The following is an 18484-nucleotide window of genomic DNA, read 5'->3' as shown; positions in this document are numbered from 1 at the left end:
TGTCTTAGACGGGAAGCTGTCATTTGCCTCAGGTGGGTGTTATCTGCTGGTGAGTTAGACAATGGGTTTCAGAAAACACCAAACCCAGAGAAAAGAGACAACTTGCCCAAAGGCACACAACAAGGTAGCCTACTGCACACATGTGTGTGTGTGTACACGCACACACACACACACACACACACACACACACACACACACACACACACCACAGAGCAAACTAAGGGGCTCAGCTGCATCCAGCATTTCCAGGGGAAGAAAATCTGGAGACGGTTGGCACCCTTGAAGCCCTGATACCAACTGTCCTTCTGTCCTTCTCTCTCTCCCTCTTTTTCTCCCTCCCTCTCTCCCTGTCTCCCTCCCTCCTTCCCCAAGCACCTGCAGGTGTCCGGGAGCTTGGCCAGCAACACACTTACACCCAGACAGACTTGGTACGATACTGAAGATCCTGGAATGGGGGCTTCACCCTTGAGACCCTTCTATCCTACCAGCTGCCCGCCACCTCCCCCACCCCATTTGTCTGACCCTCCCCTAAAGGGTCCCCCTCTGAATCCCCATTTTTATTCCATCATAGTCCCCATCCCACACAGTCCCATTGGCCTCTGTGGCTCCCCAGTCCCTGCTGCTGCCAAAGACAGGTGCCCAGTCAGCCTCACACTTGGTTTTCATTAAGGCTCCCAGACACTGCTGGATTCCAGCCAAGTCCAGCTCAAACAGGATCCATCTCTCCCTAGGGTCCAAAACCTTTAACAGACCCACAGCGTGGGTTTGCAGCCCAGACAACAACTGCTAGTACCAAGGCTGTAGCCTCAGGAACGTCCTTCCACTGTGTGGTACAGGTTGCTCCCCCATTCTCTGTGGTTGAACACCCTCACCAGGGGCTGGGACATCCCCCAGCCCCATTCTGAACAGCTGGCTGGCCTGGGGTGAGCTACATCTCACACCTCCCAAAAACCACAATATGAGCAGGGCCGTTTATGTGGTGACCTACCTCCCCAGGGTCAGCAGGTTGTCCGCCCAGAGAAAGGGGTGAGAGCTAGCTGCCAGGTGCACGGTGCAGGAAGGTGAGTGCAGAGATGTGCTGGTTCTGCCTGTCTCTGGTCCTATTTCCCCTGCTGCCTCCCTCTCCCACTTCAAAGAGAATTCAAGGGAGGGGGTTCCCAGGAGGGGCGCTCAGCCCAGTGGCTGCTCTGTGGCCGCAGCCGCCTTTATAGCTGTCAGGCAGACGGGGAGGAACTCACACTTCCCACCGCTGCTCCCCCGCCCAGCCTGCTGGCGGCTGGCCGGGCGCACACTTTAACCCGCTCTGCTCCTCTGGAGTATGGCCAGGTTGTCCAGCTGCCTGCTGGCTGCTGCCGCCACAGTCCAGGATCAGTGAGTGAGCCTGACACTGGCTTGCCTGGGTCCAGAGTGACTGACCCTAATGGATCAATTAGCCTGAGGTCATGTGGAGGGAGGTTGGCAGTGGTGGAGCAGAGCCCCCCCCCCCGCCGCCCCACCCATCTAACTTTGTCTTCCAGAGAGGGCTGGAAACCATGTGATATCCAGGCTTCCAGCTCCTGTTCACAGGGAAGACACAGAGGTCCAGACATTGCATCTGTCCAGGCCACCCTCCGTCCCTGGAAAACAGACCTCAACAACTGAAGAACTGAAGTACATCCAGAGATCAACCAACCAATGGCTCCAGGGAGAGGAAGAGGTGGCTTCAGCCTGCTGACCAGATGCCTGGGAAGATCAGGTTGAGAAGAGGCACGGGGTATTCTGCAGATGTTTGGTACCAGCTTGGCTGGACCCCACAGCAGCTGGGCAGCTACTGGCAAGCAAGCTGGACTCCAGAGCTCTCTGTTCCTGCTGAGCTGGAACTGAAGGACACATAGCCTCAGTCTTATGAATCCTAGCAGACTTTGGATGATGAGGTGTCTGCTCTGACATATGCCGCTCTCCGAAGCATCCCATCCCAGAACACAGGCACTAAGTCACACTAAAACAACATCCCATAAGCTGGCTGAGCCATTTCATCCATGCCCCTGTCTCCACAATGCAAATGTCTAGACCTATAGTGGGGACTGGAAGTCCTCTGTCTTCCCTCCCTCCCTCTGTCCTTCCCTCTGTGCTAGATGTCGAGTGTCTTCAGCTGCCTCTTTGGGCTGCTAAGAGTTGTACCCTGGGGAAGTATTGTGTCTGACCACCAGACAGCATCCAGATGCAAGACAACCAGTAAAAACAACAAACACCCAGCGTTGGAGTAAGGCTTGAGCTAGGTGACAAGCATCTTCATCCTCTGAACTCTACAGATGAAAATCAAGGCTGGGAAATGGAGTGACCTGCCTAAAGCCACAGTCAAAGTTGTGACAAATATGGACAAAGTCGCAGTGCTCCTGTCCCTCTGCCACACACCATCCCCTTCTGCCTGGTTCTTCAAAGGTGCTGGGGCAGAGGCTCAGGTGATGGTCAGTAGCAACTGACCTGAAGGTATTCAGTTTCTGCTCTTTGCCACCCTGACCTCCCCTGACCCTTAGCCAGGCTCACACTGCCCCCTGGGGCCAGTAAGATGAAGCACAGACATTCTATAACCTGACATAGAGCACGTGCGCACACACACACACACACACACACACACACACACACACGCACTCACGAATTCATGTATGCACAGGATCTCACTCACAGACACAGATCAGTTCTCCCTTATTCTGGAAGCCTCTGCCACTTTCCCCCACCCTGGCTGACTACCAGATCCTGTACACCTTGGAGCAGACCCAAGCTCTCCTGGCACTTCTGGCTCCCACATGCCCCAGTGCCAGGGTGACTAACAGTTTCCCTTGGGAGGGACCCCACAGCCAACTGACACACCCACTCAGAATCTTCCTTTGGCCTGGCAATGCACAAGCCATAGCCTGGCCACTTGGAAGACAGACCTGTGGAGACAGTATCACTGCCTTTGTAAGTGTGTGCATCATCACACACATCAGTGTGTGACCCTCTTGACCCTGGCTTCCTGAATTAGCTATGCCTTCATTTCCCTACACTTGATCCTTAGAAACTTCCATATCCAAGACTCCCTGGCAGCCATGACATAACTACCTGGTCCACAATGGACTGAGGGTTTCAGAGAGATAGAAAAAGATTAAACTCCCCTCCCCCAAACAGGGTTCTCCCCTACCCTCTATCTTCAGTTGGTTCCCTTACACCAGGGAGAGTGGTACTCAATCATCAAGTGCCCTGAGCCAAAGGCATATAGCAGCAAACAAGTAATAAAATGTCATCATGTGCCAGGAGAAATGTGCCGATAAGGTCAAAGTTTTGTCCTGCTTTCTGAATGGGGACATTTTGTGCTGAGTCCCATAAATTACCTATCCATGCAGCCCAGGGAACTGTGACCCCCTCCTCACTCCATTTGTCAAGCCTGAGGTAGCCTAGAGTTACTGAAGGAGCTGGTGGCTCTGGTCTGGTTCCTAACTCTTCAGCACATGCTCAGACTCCCAGCATGTTCTTCTGAAGCCTCTTTCTCTGGAAGGTGCTCCCCGCAAGCACCTATAACTTTATTTGGCTGAAATGGCCCCTCGGACTTGAGTCTGGGACTCCTTCTGAGGTTCAGCTCAAAGCTGAAGGATGAACATTGTTGAGTCACTGCTGTTTCACCACTGCAGGCTGCCCAGGTAGGGGGTTGTGTACTCCCGGGTGACCAGAAGGTGAGAAGCAGCATAGATGTACTAGGCTAGACCACAAAGCAAAATTCTGAGTTTCCCACCGATCTTGTCCAGGAATACTGGCTTTTCTGCGAAGCCTACACGGAATGCAAGTTGAGGCACCCAAGCCTGTGGTTCAGTATAACTCCTCAGGCTACTGTAGTCTGAGATTCCACGAGAAAGGGGGCTCCTTTACCCCTCCCCCCAAATTAAATCAAGGACAGGCTTAGAAGGCCTAATGTGGCTGGAGGTAAGATGTGGCTCGCACTCCATAAACACAAAGGTGGGAGGCTGGAAATGCAAGTTGTTCCTTGCTGGGGAATATTGGTCCTGCAGACTCCTGGGAAATCACAGCTTACCCATGGTTGTTCTGGACACAGCAGCAAAAGCCAGGGACATCCCATTGGACCTGCAAAACCAGGAGAAGGTCCCCTGCCCAAAGGACCCATGGGCATCCCCACCAACTCCTCTACTGCTAGCCTGTACCCTCTAATCCTGAGCTTAAGCGATGTCTAATAAGGAAGGGTGAAAAGTAAACTTTGATGAGACCTTTTGGTTGGTTAGGGTTTTTGAGGCCAAACTATGAATGTTTGAAAGCGCTTTTGGAATAGCTGTTTCAAGCCAAATTAAATCTAGAAGCTTGAGTGCTATATTAAAATGTAGAGTTAGGCTTTGTGTAGAGAAGATTTAAGCAGACATGTGCAAGTTCCTGGGTCCATAGAAGAACTTATGCGGTGGTTGTCTCCTCTAGCCACATGCAATGAATTTGCCAGACAGTCTGGGGGTTAGATAACAGCAGGGGATTTGGAGTTCAAACCCCAGCCCCGATCCATCGTCTGGGTCCAGAGGTTCTTCCCAGGGTGAGAACCACCCAATGCATGGAACGGAGGACGCAGTTCTTAATAGAGGGCTGGCCTACGCTGAGCCCTTCAGCCTTTGCCAGCAGAAGTTCATGGGGCCATAAAACAGCACCGATCTCCATGCTAGGAACAGCAGGCCTTTGCATTGCCTTCAGGCAAGTGTTGAGGAGCTGTGGTGTCCTGAGATACCTGCTACCAACCACTATCCCTGGGCTGCACACAGTCAGAGCCCCAAATGACTACCTAGGCACAGATCTCAAATATAGAACTTGAAGCCCATTCCTTTCCTCCAGGTAAATTCAGTAGACCCAAGACAGTAATGAGGCCTCTCACTCTGGGGTGACCCACTACTGTGGGCTGGGTGTTCAAAAATTGGAGGAGGCCAATATAGCAGCTGGCACGGCACTCCTGGGCTGGGCAGACAGACAGCTGTCCTGAAGGCTGAGAGCTCGGCATTCCATGCATGTCAGCACCTCTATAAAGCCCAGCCACTCCCTCCGCAGAGGGGCTAGGGAACGGGGAACACACTTGTCAGTCCCTACTCCAGGCTTTATGGCCTAGAGGCTGACCCTTACATGGTCCCAGTGGGACCATGCCACCTGCTGGGCAGAGAAGGGATACCACCTGGGACCCTTGGTCACTGAAGCCAGACCATTCCAAGAGCTCACTGGGTCCATTCATGAACCAAGACATGAAGGCAGCAGCTCCAGACCCTCTGGTCTTATAGGAAAGGGAGAGAAAACTGTCAGGACCAGGCAGTCTGATGTGGCTGCGTAACCCTGAACGAGTTCTTGCTCTTCTCTGAGCTTCGGTCTCTTCCCTGTAAAATGGAAAAGGCAGAGGTTTTCTCTTGCTGGCTGCCAAAAGACCCATGAGGCACAGCCTGAAGACCTCTTGGCACGTGGCTAGCCCTGGACAGACCCTGCGTGTATGTGTGCTTTTCAAGACTCACGTACACATTCAGTACCATGGAGAAACAGCCACACTCTGGACCATGTTCATATCCTTCAGGACAATCGTGGTTTAGGGACACAGCTGTCAAGGTCTTTTGGGCTAACACACAGAACAGGTTGGGGCTCCTGTATTTGTTGGCCTTGAACCTGCCCAGATGGACCCTTAGTACCTGCCCATTGTCTCTGGGGTAGCACTTCCTCCCAGAACAGCATTTCTATTCCACTTACCCCAACCCCAGCCTCTGGACAAATCACTTCCCCTGCTCTGGAGAGACCCAAGGGTCATTTCAGTCCTGTTTGAGACTGGATGTCTTCTCCAGAGTCAGCTGGTCTGAGGCCAGGCAGCCAGGCTGGGACAGGAGCCACACACATCCACCCCCTGGGAGGACAGCTTCAGTTCTGCCTTTATATGGGGGCTATCCTGCTGCCCCAGGCCCAGCCACCTGTCTCCTTACTTGGGGATATCCCCTCCTCAACCCCTTCCTCATTAATGGTTATAACATGTGTACAGCTCCACTCCATTTCCTTCTCCCCGGTCTCCTTTTTCCCCCTTTCTTCCTGAAGCTTACAGCCTGGATTAGAGTCCATGGTTGCAAAACACACACACACACACACACACACACACACATATGCACATACCCACACATGCACACACAGAGCTGTGGAATGTTTTCCTGCTTCTGGAGTTTATGACTCTGGGACACGTGCTTCTTGCCACCTCCCCGAGTACCTGACATTTAGAACTATTCCTACGACCCTTTTGAACCCTTGTGGGGAGCTGAGGTTGACTTAGGACTGTGACCAGTGAGAGTCATGAGAGAACCCACCTGAGTTGCTCAGGGGCAACCACGAACTTTCCCAGCCCCCAATCACCATCGGCCATATAGCAGGGACTGGTTTTCCCATTTGGAAAGGGAACTGGCCTCTAGAAAGCCAGACTGAAATCAGCCCTGCCTCCCTGGATTTTCATTCATTCTTTTAACAGCCATTCATTCCTCTGGTATTTGTTGAAGACCCACAAAATACTAGGTTGGGCCTGAAGGGACTATGGCCGGGAGCCAGGCAGACAGATCCAGCATCTCCATCACGGGGTGAGTGACAGATTAGAAGGATGTAGGGTTGGGGGGCGGGGGATGGACAGGCCAGAGGAAGAGTGAAGAAGCCCCGTGGCTCACTACCTGTCGATCACCACAGCCTTCACCTCAGACATGCTGTCCAGGCTGGGAGTAAACCAGGCCTTAGCTGGAACCACAAGGAACAGGAAATGTTGTTCAGAAGCCAAAGCTGGGGGAACCGCTGCTTCTGAGAGTCAGCATGTACAAGGTCTGGGGTCACATCTAGGCATGGATACAGGCACTTGGGGAGTTCTTCCAATAGCTGGGCTTCCTCCAGGACCTGAGAGCATCCTGGGAAAGTCACAGGCAGGAGAATGACAGGACCAGGTGTCTCAAGTTGAATATTTCATTGTGAGCAGGAGGCATGGGCTCCAGACAACTTCAGACAAGATGCTTCCAGAAAGGGCTGTAGGAGCTGGTAGTGGATGGGGGTGGGGCAGCCAGGTCTTCAAGGAGCAGGGAAGTCTACAACCTCAGCTCCCTAGTAAGGGTGTGTTAGTCCTACACTCCGAGGTAGTACCAGGGGGATGGAAGTAAGAAATGGCCTTCTTGCCCAGCCAGCCACCAAAGGAACTGGACTAGAGCAGTAAGGACAGATCTCAGGGTCATTGTGCAGGTGAAAGAAAAGAAGCCAGAGCCCAAGAGTGCACAGCGTGCGACCCACGAATTAAGTTCAGACCCTGGTGGAAATCAATAATGGTGGCTGCCTCCGTTGGGGAGCAGGGAACAGCTTACTGAAAGGGAATAAAGGAATGTCCCATCCCAGGGCACTGGAGTGAACCCTGAAGACTATACAGGTAAAAGCACCTACCGGAAGCCCTCAGAATCTGGATTTAAACCCGAGTACAGTGACCGATAGCAATAGAAGCTGATCACAAATAACCTGAGGAAGAGTTATCCTGGGAAGCTCAGACCACACACCCATTGTTCCTTGGCTGGGGGCTGAGGGGTCCCTGCCAGACAGATCCCCTAAGACGTTTTGCAACAGAAGGTGAATTCCTGAAGTCAGCCCAAGAAGCTGTAAAAAGAGGGAATGAGAGCTTAAAGACCAGAGAACAGCTTTAAAATGGGGGTGGGGTGGGGTCTTGGCTGCTATCTCACGGTAAGAAACAATGTAACCAAGCAGAGAGGCTAACAGTTGAGTAAAAAGGGCTGTGGACTAGAAAGAGGCAAAGCTTGTCTGCAAGTCCTCAGGACCAGAACTGGCTGCATTTAAGTTTTCTCACCTCCTGCACCCCTTTGATGTATGAGTCAAATAGCAGGATCCTTGCTATGTTCATCCATGGACAACAGGACAAGGACCCTGATAGAAAATGACCAGGAGGCAGGGGTGTGTCACATTCATAGGAACTTGTAGAAGAAAAGAAATATGGAAATATGGCTTCCTTGGGGGAATTTCTCTGGGAGAGAGGGAGAGAGGGTGGGAGAGAAGGAGGGAGGGAGAGAGGGAGGGAGGGAGAGAGAATATTAAAGGCAAGTGCATACCACATGGTACATCAGCTGTTGGACACATGCTGCCTCAGAGCACTTAAGCCCTCCTTGTGGGCGCTACCACAGCTGCAGTCAGGACTGCTGAAGAAGCGAAGAAGTGGGTTCTATTTCTTCCTGCCCTGGGGACTAGGGAGGCCTTCACTACCTTCTCCCCAGCCAGTGCCTTTCTCCTGGCCCATGGGGACAGTTGTAGCCAAACTGCTCCTGCCTACCCTCAGCAGCCTGGCCTTTCTCCCCACAGTGAGCATTGCTACCAAGAGGCGCTTTTACATGGAGGCCATGGTCTATCTCTTCACCATGTTCTTTGTGGCGGTAAGTGGGGGGCTTAGGAGGAGGACCTCATGAGGAGGGTTACCACCGCTGTCCTGTGCCAGGTGATAAGAAAGAGTCTGGGCCCGGGGGAGCAGTGGGGCTGGTAACTGGAAAGAGAAGGTTCCTGGAGTCTGTCTTCCTCTATGGACCTCAGTTTCTCCGTGTGTGTCAGGAATTTGAGGGGTGGCTGACACATGTGGCTGAAAGCCTTTGGTAACCCCGTGTCAGTTAAGGGCAAGCTTTGTGATCCCCAACTTTGTTTCATGAGTTACTGAGCTGAGGAGGGCAGGGGTGAGTGAGCAAGCCTAGGAATGGACCGACTAAGTTCAGGAAAGGTCGAGGATCAGGGTAGATGTGACTCCAGAATTTGGAACTGTCCCCAGTGAGAGGAGCCCGCCTCTCCCTGAGTCCTTCTTTGTCTTCCTGTTATGTGTCTAGCTGGCTGGCTGCCTCTTAGCTCCTTCTCCGCTCTGTTTCCAGACAGCAGTACTGAGGTGATTCCTCTGTCTTTCAGGGGCATGTCTGGCACTGGGCCAGCTTTGCTGTGTCTGGGTCTCTGCTCTTCACCCCCACCATGTGTCTCTCTCCCTCTGCTTCTTTCTCTGCTTCTGTGTCTAGTTTCCTCCTGGCCTCTATCTCTTCTGTCTTCCTGCCTGTATCCAGCTTTTTGATGTCTAGAGTTACCTCCCCCAAGGAGTTCACCCTCCTTTTCTCCCTGGTCTGTTCTTCCCTGCTTTCTCTTCTTGACCAGAGCTCTGTGTCTCCCTGGCTTTATCTATCCGCCCATCACCTCGTTTCTGTCTGTCTATCTAATTTATTATCTATTTAATTATATATTTATCTATCATCTATCCATTTATCATTTGTCTTGTTCTATGTATCTATCCATCATCCATTCATCTGTCTGTCATTCATCTGTCTATCTATCTATCTATCTATCTATCTATCTATCTATTATCTATCTATTATCTATCATCTAGCTATCTGTCTGTCATCTCTCTATTACCTACTAACTAACCATCTCTCCCTGTCCATTCTTCTGCCCATCCATCCTCTCTCTGTCTTCAAAGCCTCCTCTCATTTCCCTTAAGACCTTCTGAGCACCTCTGAGGCTGGCCGAGTACCTCTGCTGGCCTCTAACCAGGGGGTCACACAATCTCCACAACCTTTTATTATCTCTCATCACAGTACTCCTAACTAGTTTGTACAGTGTGCGACCCACACACTGGTAGGATACGTGCTCAGAGCAGAGCCAAACTTTTAGAGAATAGCATCCTGTCCCTAGGCCTGCCCTTCCTGCATCAGGTCTCAGGAAGGCAAGAGCATGGAGTATCTTGCAGAGTGAGGCCACAAGCGCACACATATGTGCTCACATACTACTCCATATCCTGGGTCAGCTGGAATGACTTTCAAGTGGTGGGAGAGGCCACAGTGCATGTGGGAAGGAGTTGGTGCCTGTCTGCCTCTTGGTTGTGGTGGTCCCATAGGTAACAGTGAGTTTCTTCAAGGAACTGGAAACTCTACAGCTCCTGAGTTCACTTTGGGAAGGGAGGACATTAGGCCAATGACAAGTCACAGGGTAGAAAGCAGGGTGGGGTTGGATTCAGCATCATCCATGAGCCTAGTATAGTGATTTGGGTTTGATAGAAGAGAAAACTGAGTCTCAGAGAAGCTGGGCCACCAATGTCACCATGAACACTTTGAGATCCTGACCTACCCACAGTGTGTCCCACCCACCCTGTCATCTGCTCCTCTTGAGACCTGGCTAAGGTCAGAGCTAAGATGAGACTCCAAGGTCAAAGACAGAAGCCAGGATCTTGTCTCCAAGGCCCATGTTAGATACAGTGCAGCAAATCACAGGCCCCACTTAGGTCATCCCTTTCTGCCTGGGTCTAGGCTGGCCTACAGCTGCCTCTGCACTAGCCTTGGAGGCCCACCCTGCCCCACCCCACCCAGAGTGGCAGGGCCAGCTGTCTCTTATGACAAATGTCCTCTGGCCTCAAAGCCACAATCTGTTCCTCACAGAGTTCTGCCTTCCATATGGCTCCTCTAGGACTGTCCATGACAGCTACCAGTTGTGTGGTGTGCCGATGAATTTAGGAATGACTCTCGGGTGTCAGTTACACAGGAGTGGATCTGATTTATTCCAAGAGTTCTGCCCTCTCCTATTTTAACCTAATAGTCATCGAATCTAAAATCAGGCTCTAATCTAAGAATCTTGGACAGCAGCATCCTCTCTACATGATGAACGGCCCAACAAACAGGGTCAAAAGAATGAGGAATCTGAGTCCAAATCTTCTACAGGAGACAACTGTTTCTCTGGCCCTTTGACCCAGTAGCACACAGATCCACAATTAGATATTATCAGCCTATACCCACATGCTGCTTTCAACATGTTCTTGATGCCTTGCTGAGTCTAGCACACATGGTCTTAGACATGGTCACCACATCTCACACAAACATACACTATTCTGAGTCAGGGGCATGAAAGAGTTGCAAAGACTTACAAGAGTCCTACACTAGAAATACAAAGTATGATAAAACCAGTTGAAATGTTTTTCTCAGAGGTGAGCTAATTCTGACCAGGGCAAGCACATTGTTCTATTAAGCACATATTAACTTGGTTTCAGGTTGAGGAAAAGGCAAACTTTAAACAGTATTTCCTTGAAAAATCATTCTTGCAGTGTGGGGCACCACTGCACGGTTATCATTAGGGTCCCCTTGTAAGCCCCACAGAACAGGTGCTTTCCTGCCATTGGACAAGGGAGGCCCAAGAGACCAGTCTGTAGCCTGGGTCCCTCTGCCAGATCTGCTGAGCTGACAGTAGGTTTGGAGCTCCTGCCACACCCAGTTGTGTCCTAGCCTGGCCCCAGCTGGACCAGATCTACCTGCCTCTGGGGAGGAAGGGTCCTCATCACCGCCTTGCCCCTGCCTCCTTGGGCAGGAGGTGACTCAAGGAAGTTCACAGTCACACAGGTTACCTCAGGTCCTGAGGACAGTGAGATCCCTGGCTGTTAGCCTTCTCCTTTGACCCTCACGTGGGATGCAGATCACATGGTTCTGTAAGGAGCTGTGAGAGGAAAGTCCCCTCCCAGAGCTGAGTCCCTTTTCTTCTCCACTTGAGTACCTTGGTCTGGTCCAACCTGAAGCTTGTCTTCCCCTGAGCTCATACCTAGTTGGTTAACCTCCTCTTCACCAATATCCCTTTTAAAAGGTGCAGAACCCAAAGCCCAAGGCAGCACCAAAGCTCTGAGTGGGGCTGACTCAACACAGAGGCTGGACCACCTCCTTCCTTGCCCTGGATACTCTCTCTTGATTGACAGAGTCTGCTTGCAACTGTGATCAGCAGGAGGTCTCTGAGCTTCTAAGTAGGCCCTATGTGCTTGACTGACACATCCATCATCCAGGGTCCCCAGCTCCCCCCTCCAGTGGTGCCCCTGCTGCCTCCAGACAAGGCTGTTTTCCAACTTACCAGCTCCCTCCTGCTGAGTCGGGCTCACCAAGAACCCATTGTGCTGGCTGCTGGGCTTGTTTGTGCCGGTTGCACTTGTCAAAATAATTATGTCATGTAATTAAATATTACTTAAAATGATGAAATGTGAAGCAAAGGGAGAGCGACTTGTTTTCTGTAAGAAAACGTCTGCTTGGAAATACTTCATATAGAACCTTTTGCTTAAAAGCAAATCCATTCAACTCCAAGACACACCTGCTGGAGTATGGGGGTGTGGGGGAGGAACCAGAATGTCAGGACCAGCACTTGCTTGGGGGAGTCAAGGTCTTCCTCTTTTTTGGAGAGACAGGGGTCCAGGATAAAAGGCTCCTATGCAGAGATGGATGCGGGAACACGTGCATTTTCAGTCAGCCAGGGCTAAAGGTGTAAAAGGTCTTTCGGGTTCCCCTCCTGAGCATACTTCTCACCAGCCTTGGGCCAGTGGTGAGTCTGAAAGTGATATTTACAAAGTCTCACCTGTTAAATCTCCACAAGGGGAGTCTCCAGTCGTGTGCGCTGATATGAGAAAGCTGAAGCACAAAGCCATTAAGGGCTCACAGCTAGTGAGGGGTCTAAGGCTTGGGACCAGTTCTCACCCACTCCTGGGCTGCCCACTGCCTGCTGACCTCATGTGATTTCCCTGCAGTTCTCCCACGCCTGCGAGGGGCCTGGCTTGTCTGTGCTGTGCTTCATGCGCCGTGATATTCTGGAGTACTTCAGCATCTATGGGACAGCCCTGAGCATGTGGGTCTCCCTGATGGGTGAGTGGCCATCTTTGCCAACGAGTGGGAGCTAGTGCCAAACACCAGTCAGCACCCAACCCATGTCTGACATCTTCTCCCTCCTTGCTGCTTTGCAGAGCTTAACCTACTAAGTAAGGCATGCCCATTTCTCAGATTAAGTAAGGCATGCCCATTTCTCAGATGCCTGCATTCTCATTCCACCGTCCTTAAGCGACTCAGTAGTTAACACTTGTGATATTTAAAAAACAGAAGCACACAAAGGAGGGTGTCCCCACCTTCAACTCTCCTGAGACCACCACTGCCCTGGGTTCAGGGACTTAGCCACGCAGAACGTCCTCCAGGCTCACAGGAGCATTTGCCCTCCTGGGTTATCTCAGCTCTGTATTTTAGGAAGGTAGATCATTCAAAAGCCTCCCCTTGAACTTTGTGGATCACTTGCCTGGTGATCAACAGGCCCTCGGTTCCATCTCCAACACTGCAACATTTTGAAAGAGAAAGAAAGAAGAGATGAGGGAAAGAAGAGCTTAGGAAGGACAAAGGAAAGAAGGAAGCAGGGAAGGGAGGGAGGAAAGGAGGAAAGGGAAGGGGAAAAAAGTGAAGGAAAGGAAAGAGCAAAGTGAGAAATGAGGGAACACACCTTGTCTCAGGGATGCAGTCACAGACAGTCCCTCTGGAGACCCAGCCCCATGCACCACTCACTAGTCTTAATATTTCTGTCCCAGAAAATGCTGGTCGCTCAACCTACTGCTTAATTTCAGCCAACCTGAAATTAAGGAATTCTAGGGAAGCAGCATCCGCCAATTCCTCCAAATAACCAAATTTCAGACCTTGTGGAGACCAGGCTAGGCCTTGGTGAGAGGACATCCCAGTGGGTTCCCAAGAGTGGAGGCACAGCCACATGGAGGGACACTGCTCACTACCGCTGCTCCCCTCTTTCCAGCACTGGCCGACTTCGATGAACCCCAGAGATCAACGTTCACCATGCTCGGTGTCCTTACTATCGCCGTGCGGACTTTCCATGACCGCTGGGGCTATGGGGTGTACTCCGGTCCCATAGGTACGGCCATCCTCATCATCGCAGTCAAGTGGGTGAGTACTTCTGGCATCTCAGCCGACAGGGCCCAGGGAACCTGCATTTCTCCCCTGTTCTTGGTTTCTCCTATATAGGGTCCTACACCCCATATCCTTAGATACAGGCAAACTAACCTAAGAATTGGGCCCAAAACCCTAGAATTTCTAAAAATAGTGATTTATGCTTGAGCCCTGTGCCCTGCTGCCTCATTGGTCCTGGGCAAAGCCAAAACTTCGTTTCTCTTGACCTCCGCTCTGTGTCCAAATACTCATACAGAATGCTTCTGGGCACAGGCACAGTTGTGGTTGTTAATGTGCCCAGAGATGAGGAGACCTTTCATCATCATGATTGTCACCATCCATCTTTTCAGTCAACACAAGTGTCATTCACCGTCACTCTATTCTGAGAGACAACACTGCTCACAGGTATAATGCCAGTTTGGAGAGCAGCTGGGTTAATCTGAATAGTCCTCCCGAAGGAAACAAGCCTTGGAAATGGTTCTCATGAGGAAGGCAGGTTTGAGGTGGGGGTGAAGCAGGGATTTCAATGGGACTGTTCCTGGAGGAGGGCCTGATGCTTCTTGTTCACTCTTCTGTATACCTAGCACTTCTATGGTCTCAAGGCCCTCTTGACTCCGAGGCCTACAACCCACTAAGTTAGCCAACCAACATGAACAAGGTTCCCAATGGCAGAGTAGACCTAGCGATGTTTCCTGGGCCCCACCCAGAGCAGTTAGGCCCAAAACACAGACTTGCCAGGCCAGCAGGCTTCAGACCAAGCAGACAGCACCCAGGCCTCAAGGTCACAACCCCTCTGCGACCTTATGCAGGAAGCACCACTTGGTATCTTGGAGGTTCTGGGAAGCAGGGCTGCCGCAGAGCAGGGCAGGCAGTGCCGGGGCCGAGGGAGCTCCGATCCATCTTCGGCAAAGTGGGGACAGGTAAAGTCAGGCAGGAAGCGTCTAAGCCACAGCTACTCCTGTGGGCTCCGAGGAACCCAGGCTTGTTCTGGTTTTAAGCTAAGGATAAACCTGAAGTGCACAGAGCCCAGCAGCCTAACCTGGAGCCCCAGTAGGTAATGTCAGCTGCACTTGACTTTCGAGGGGGAGAAGCCTCCATCCCACTGCAGTTTGAGGAGCTGACCCTGGAGGCAGAGGCGTTGGGTTCCGCATGGTTGGTTAACGAGCTCGGGAACACAAACACGAGGCTTGCTCTGATAACTGCTTCCTCGCCTGCCTGTCACGGCCCCTTTGCTGCTCTTCACTGGTTTTGGATCTGGCTGCATTTTGTTTTTCAGACAGGCTCTCACTTTGTATCTCTGGCTGGCCTTAAACTCAGAGATCTGCCTGCCTCTGCCTCCTGAGTGCTGGTGTTAAAGCCCAGCACACCCATCCTGACTGGATTTTAATAAGCCAGGACGACATACACATGCGAGTGTCCCTCACTAAATGCCAGCCTTCCCAGGTCTCTGGTGAGAATGGGAGTGAGAGGCTGCGCCCATGGCACTCACATGACTCACTGGGACCTCCACTCCTGTCACTAACAGCAAGTTTTAGAACACTTGGAAACAGAACCTTATCATTAGTCAGAGTGGCAAAGTTTGCCTTGACTTGTTCAAGGTCAATGACAGCCTTGGTGTATGTAATGTATTTAGTGAGGTGTGCAGTCAGGGCTGCTGTCCTGGGCCTACTGTGCGCACCATTCCATCAGGGCTGCTGTCCTGGGCCTACTGTGTGCACCACTCAGTCAGGACTGCTGTCCTGGGCCTACTGTGTGCACCATTCTGTCAGGACTGCTGTCCTGGGCCTACTGTGTGCACCATTCAGTCAGGACTGCTGTCCTGGGCCTACTGTGTGCACCACTCAGTCAGGACTGCTGTCCTGGGCCTACTGTGTGCACCACTCAGGACTGCTGTCCTGGGCCCACTCTGTGCACCTGAGCTATATTTATGATGATCTTCCCCACTGAAACCTGAGCAATTCTGTCTTAAATACCTTTGAGCCCTAAGGATCTGCATTCCAGTAAAGAACCACAGGGCATCCCATCTTTTCCACGTAGCACCCCAACTTACCAAGTTTGAACACACACGAGACCCTCATGGAAGGCATACGGGCCTGTGAAACTAGGGCTAATGGAGGAAGACCCCTTAGCAGGTATTTGCCACTGTAGTGCCAAAGACCACCTCACAAGGGAGGACCCAGGGAAAACTGGCCCAGAAATTCCAAGCCCTGTCACTCAGGCACACAGAGGATGGGTTAGGGCTCTTCTACCTGAAGATGTAGAAGATAGCAGGGGTCATACCCAGACAATGCATGGGGGGGTCTTTCCCTGTGCTGCACCCCAAGAGCTTTGATGTCCCCACCTTGTGCCTGCAGCTGAAGAAGATGAAGGAGAAGAAGGGTCTGTACCCCGACAAGAATATCTACACCCAGCAGATAGGCCCTGGCCTCTGCTTTGGGGCACTGGCCCTGATGCTTCGCTTCTTCTTTGAGGTACCTGACCCTTGGGGGAGGGGGACAAGCCTTCCAGAGCCCTCTGGAAATGGTCCAGCTTAAGGGGATAGCAGCAGGCTGTTTTCACATGGAGGCTCCAAGTTGTGAATCTGTTGAAGATGGCACTCGCCAGCCCCAGTGTACCAGCATCACCAGCCTCACAGCCTCCGTGGACAAGTCAGACCTGGACTATAGGAAGCCTGCACCCAAGATGCATGATGACCTGGAAGGAAGCAAGAGCTGGTGCCCAGCACCCAGGGGGGCAGGGAACAGAGGATAGCAGCAGGCCTTCCTGCCTTGTTCTTAGGGTGGGGTGGCTGGCAGAGGCACCAGATGGCTAGGACTTCGTTTGGAGAAGGGCTGCAGGCCCAGACTGACTCTTTCTCCTCCACAGGAATGGGATTACACCTACGTTCACAGCTTCTATCACTGTGCCCTGGCCATGTCCTTCGTCCTGCTGCTGCCCAAGGTCAACAAGAAGGCCGGGAACGCAGGGGCCCCCGCCAAGCTGACTTTCTCCACCCTGTGCTGCGCTTGCGTCTGACTGCAGCCCCCCTGCTCCAGGCCCCTGCCTTCCTGTCTGGCAGCCTTGCTGTCTCTCCCAGGATGCTTCCTATACTTTCCCATGTGGCGTGCCCATGAGGAATGGTCTCCTCTGCACCCCACGAGACCAGCAGGATTGCTGCACTCTGCTAAATGCTGCTGAGGGACCCACTAATTCTGTGTTCACCAGTTGCTCCACTTTGTTTAGAAAAAAAAAGAAGAAGAACTTTATCCCCCAATGCCTCATAACCATAGGTGTGCCTGGCAGAGCTCTGGGCCAGTAAATGCTGGTCACAAGTTGCAACCTAACAGCAAACACAACAGCACCATACGGTGTTATCTATTTCCCAGGCTCTGCCTACCAGAATCGGCTGCTTTGTCTAGGAAACTGGAATTGCCCTTTCTACCCCCTGCCCAGGCTCTGAAAGCTCCCCATTTAGGAAGCTGGAGCCAGTGAGCCCAGCTCCAGTCTGGACCCAAGCTTGCACGCCTCTGCCTGGGTTCCATCCCTGCACCAGGTTTTTGATCAAGCCGTTCACAGTAAACTCTTGATCAGCCTCTAGTCACTAGCTTCACCTAACATGCATCCTAGTTCCTAGAACAAGTCTTCGTGCTTAGTGTAACAGCTCTGGTCTTGGAGGAGTGCCTGCGTTCAGAGTAAGCAGCTGGCCTAAGGCCAGGGGCTCGTGAACACAGAGCAGTCTGCCGCTGGCCTGGTGACCTGGGCTGAAAGCAGGTACACTGCTGGTCTTTGGTTTATTCTACAACGTCCTGAAGCTTATTCTGGGGCCCTGAAGGAAAAGTGGGTGCAGGCAACACCTCTGGGCCAGGCATGGCTGGGACTGTGCCATGTTGTGGACAGTCCTGTCTGTGACAGCCTGGGGGTCAGGGCATGGCAGGACACGGCAGCCACAACCACAGCTTTTAGACATCACCTCACAAGTCTAAATCTCCCCAACACCCCCAGCATCCCCTTTCCTAGTGACCCAAGGCCAAGTTGTCAGCAGGAAGTTACCTACACCTGTCTGGGACTTATTTATGTTTCCAGATGGTGTGACTTTGAGGGAACAGCTACCCATACGCAGTCCCCACCCAGCAGGCAGCTGGCAATCTTTCCTGAGTCACCTCTGTACCTCTTCAGGAAACCAGCTCTGCCACTTGGCTTGAATGTCCCTCTCTTCCAAGCTGACCCCCCAGAAAGCCTTCTGGATGCCTATATAGACCACCCACAACTCTGTACCTTGGGCATCTCTACCTGTCCTTCCCATGCCCCCATCACTCCAGGCCCTGGTGGTAGACAGAGGTTACCCATAAGCCTCATCCCTCCTCTGGCCCCAGAGATTTTTAATGAAACAGCATCCCATGATATCACAGACCACCTCAGGATGTTCAAGCCTGGCTTCTAAGGAGTAGGCCTCACTCACCAGGTAAGAAAGCCAAGACCACATAGTCTGGGCTCTGAGACTCCCCCAGAAAGGAGCAGAGGGCTGGAGAGATGGCTCAGTAGTTAAGACTACTTACTGCCCTTCCAGAGGACCCAGATTCAGTACCCAGTACCCATGTGGCAGCTCACAACCATCTGTAACTCCAGTTCTAGAGGGTCTGATCAGATCTGTCTTCTGGCTTCCAAGGGATCATGCACATATATGGTGCACATACATACTCAGAAGCAAACACCCAGACACAAAAAATTAAAAATAAATGATCTAAAAAAATTATTAAAGTAAA

General features: G+C 51.9%; 1 protein-coding gene across 1 annotated transcript; it reads left to right on the top strand.

Moving 5' to 3' along the window:
• Positions 1 to 8282: 8282 nt before the first annotated feature.
• On the top strand, positions 8283 to 16757 carry MYMK (myomaker, myoblast fusion factor; the record flags this gene model as incomplete). Its single annotated transcript, XM_080928271.1, has 5 exons — positions 8283 to 8417; positions 12554 to 12668; positions 13591 to 13739; positions 16097 to 16213; positions 16608 to 16757. 5 exons carry the CDS (start codon positions 8283 to 8285, stop codon positions 16755 to 16757), a joined length of 666 nt encoding a protein of 221 aa, XP_080784397.1.
• Between the last annotated feature and the right edge of the window lie 1727 nt (positions 16758 to 18484).

This window comes from Micromys minutus (genome assembly GCF_963924665.1).
Source record: "Micromys minutus genome assembly, chromosome: 13".
NCBI classification, from domain to species: Eukaryota; Metazoa; Chordata; class Mammalia; order Rodentia; family Muridae; genus Micromys; species Micromys minutus.
The sequence above is the reverse complement of the archived record's forward strand: the minus strand, read 5'-3'. Positions and strand labels throughout refer to the sequence as shown.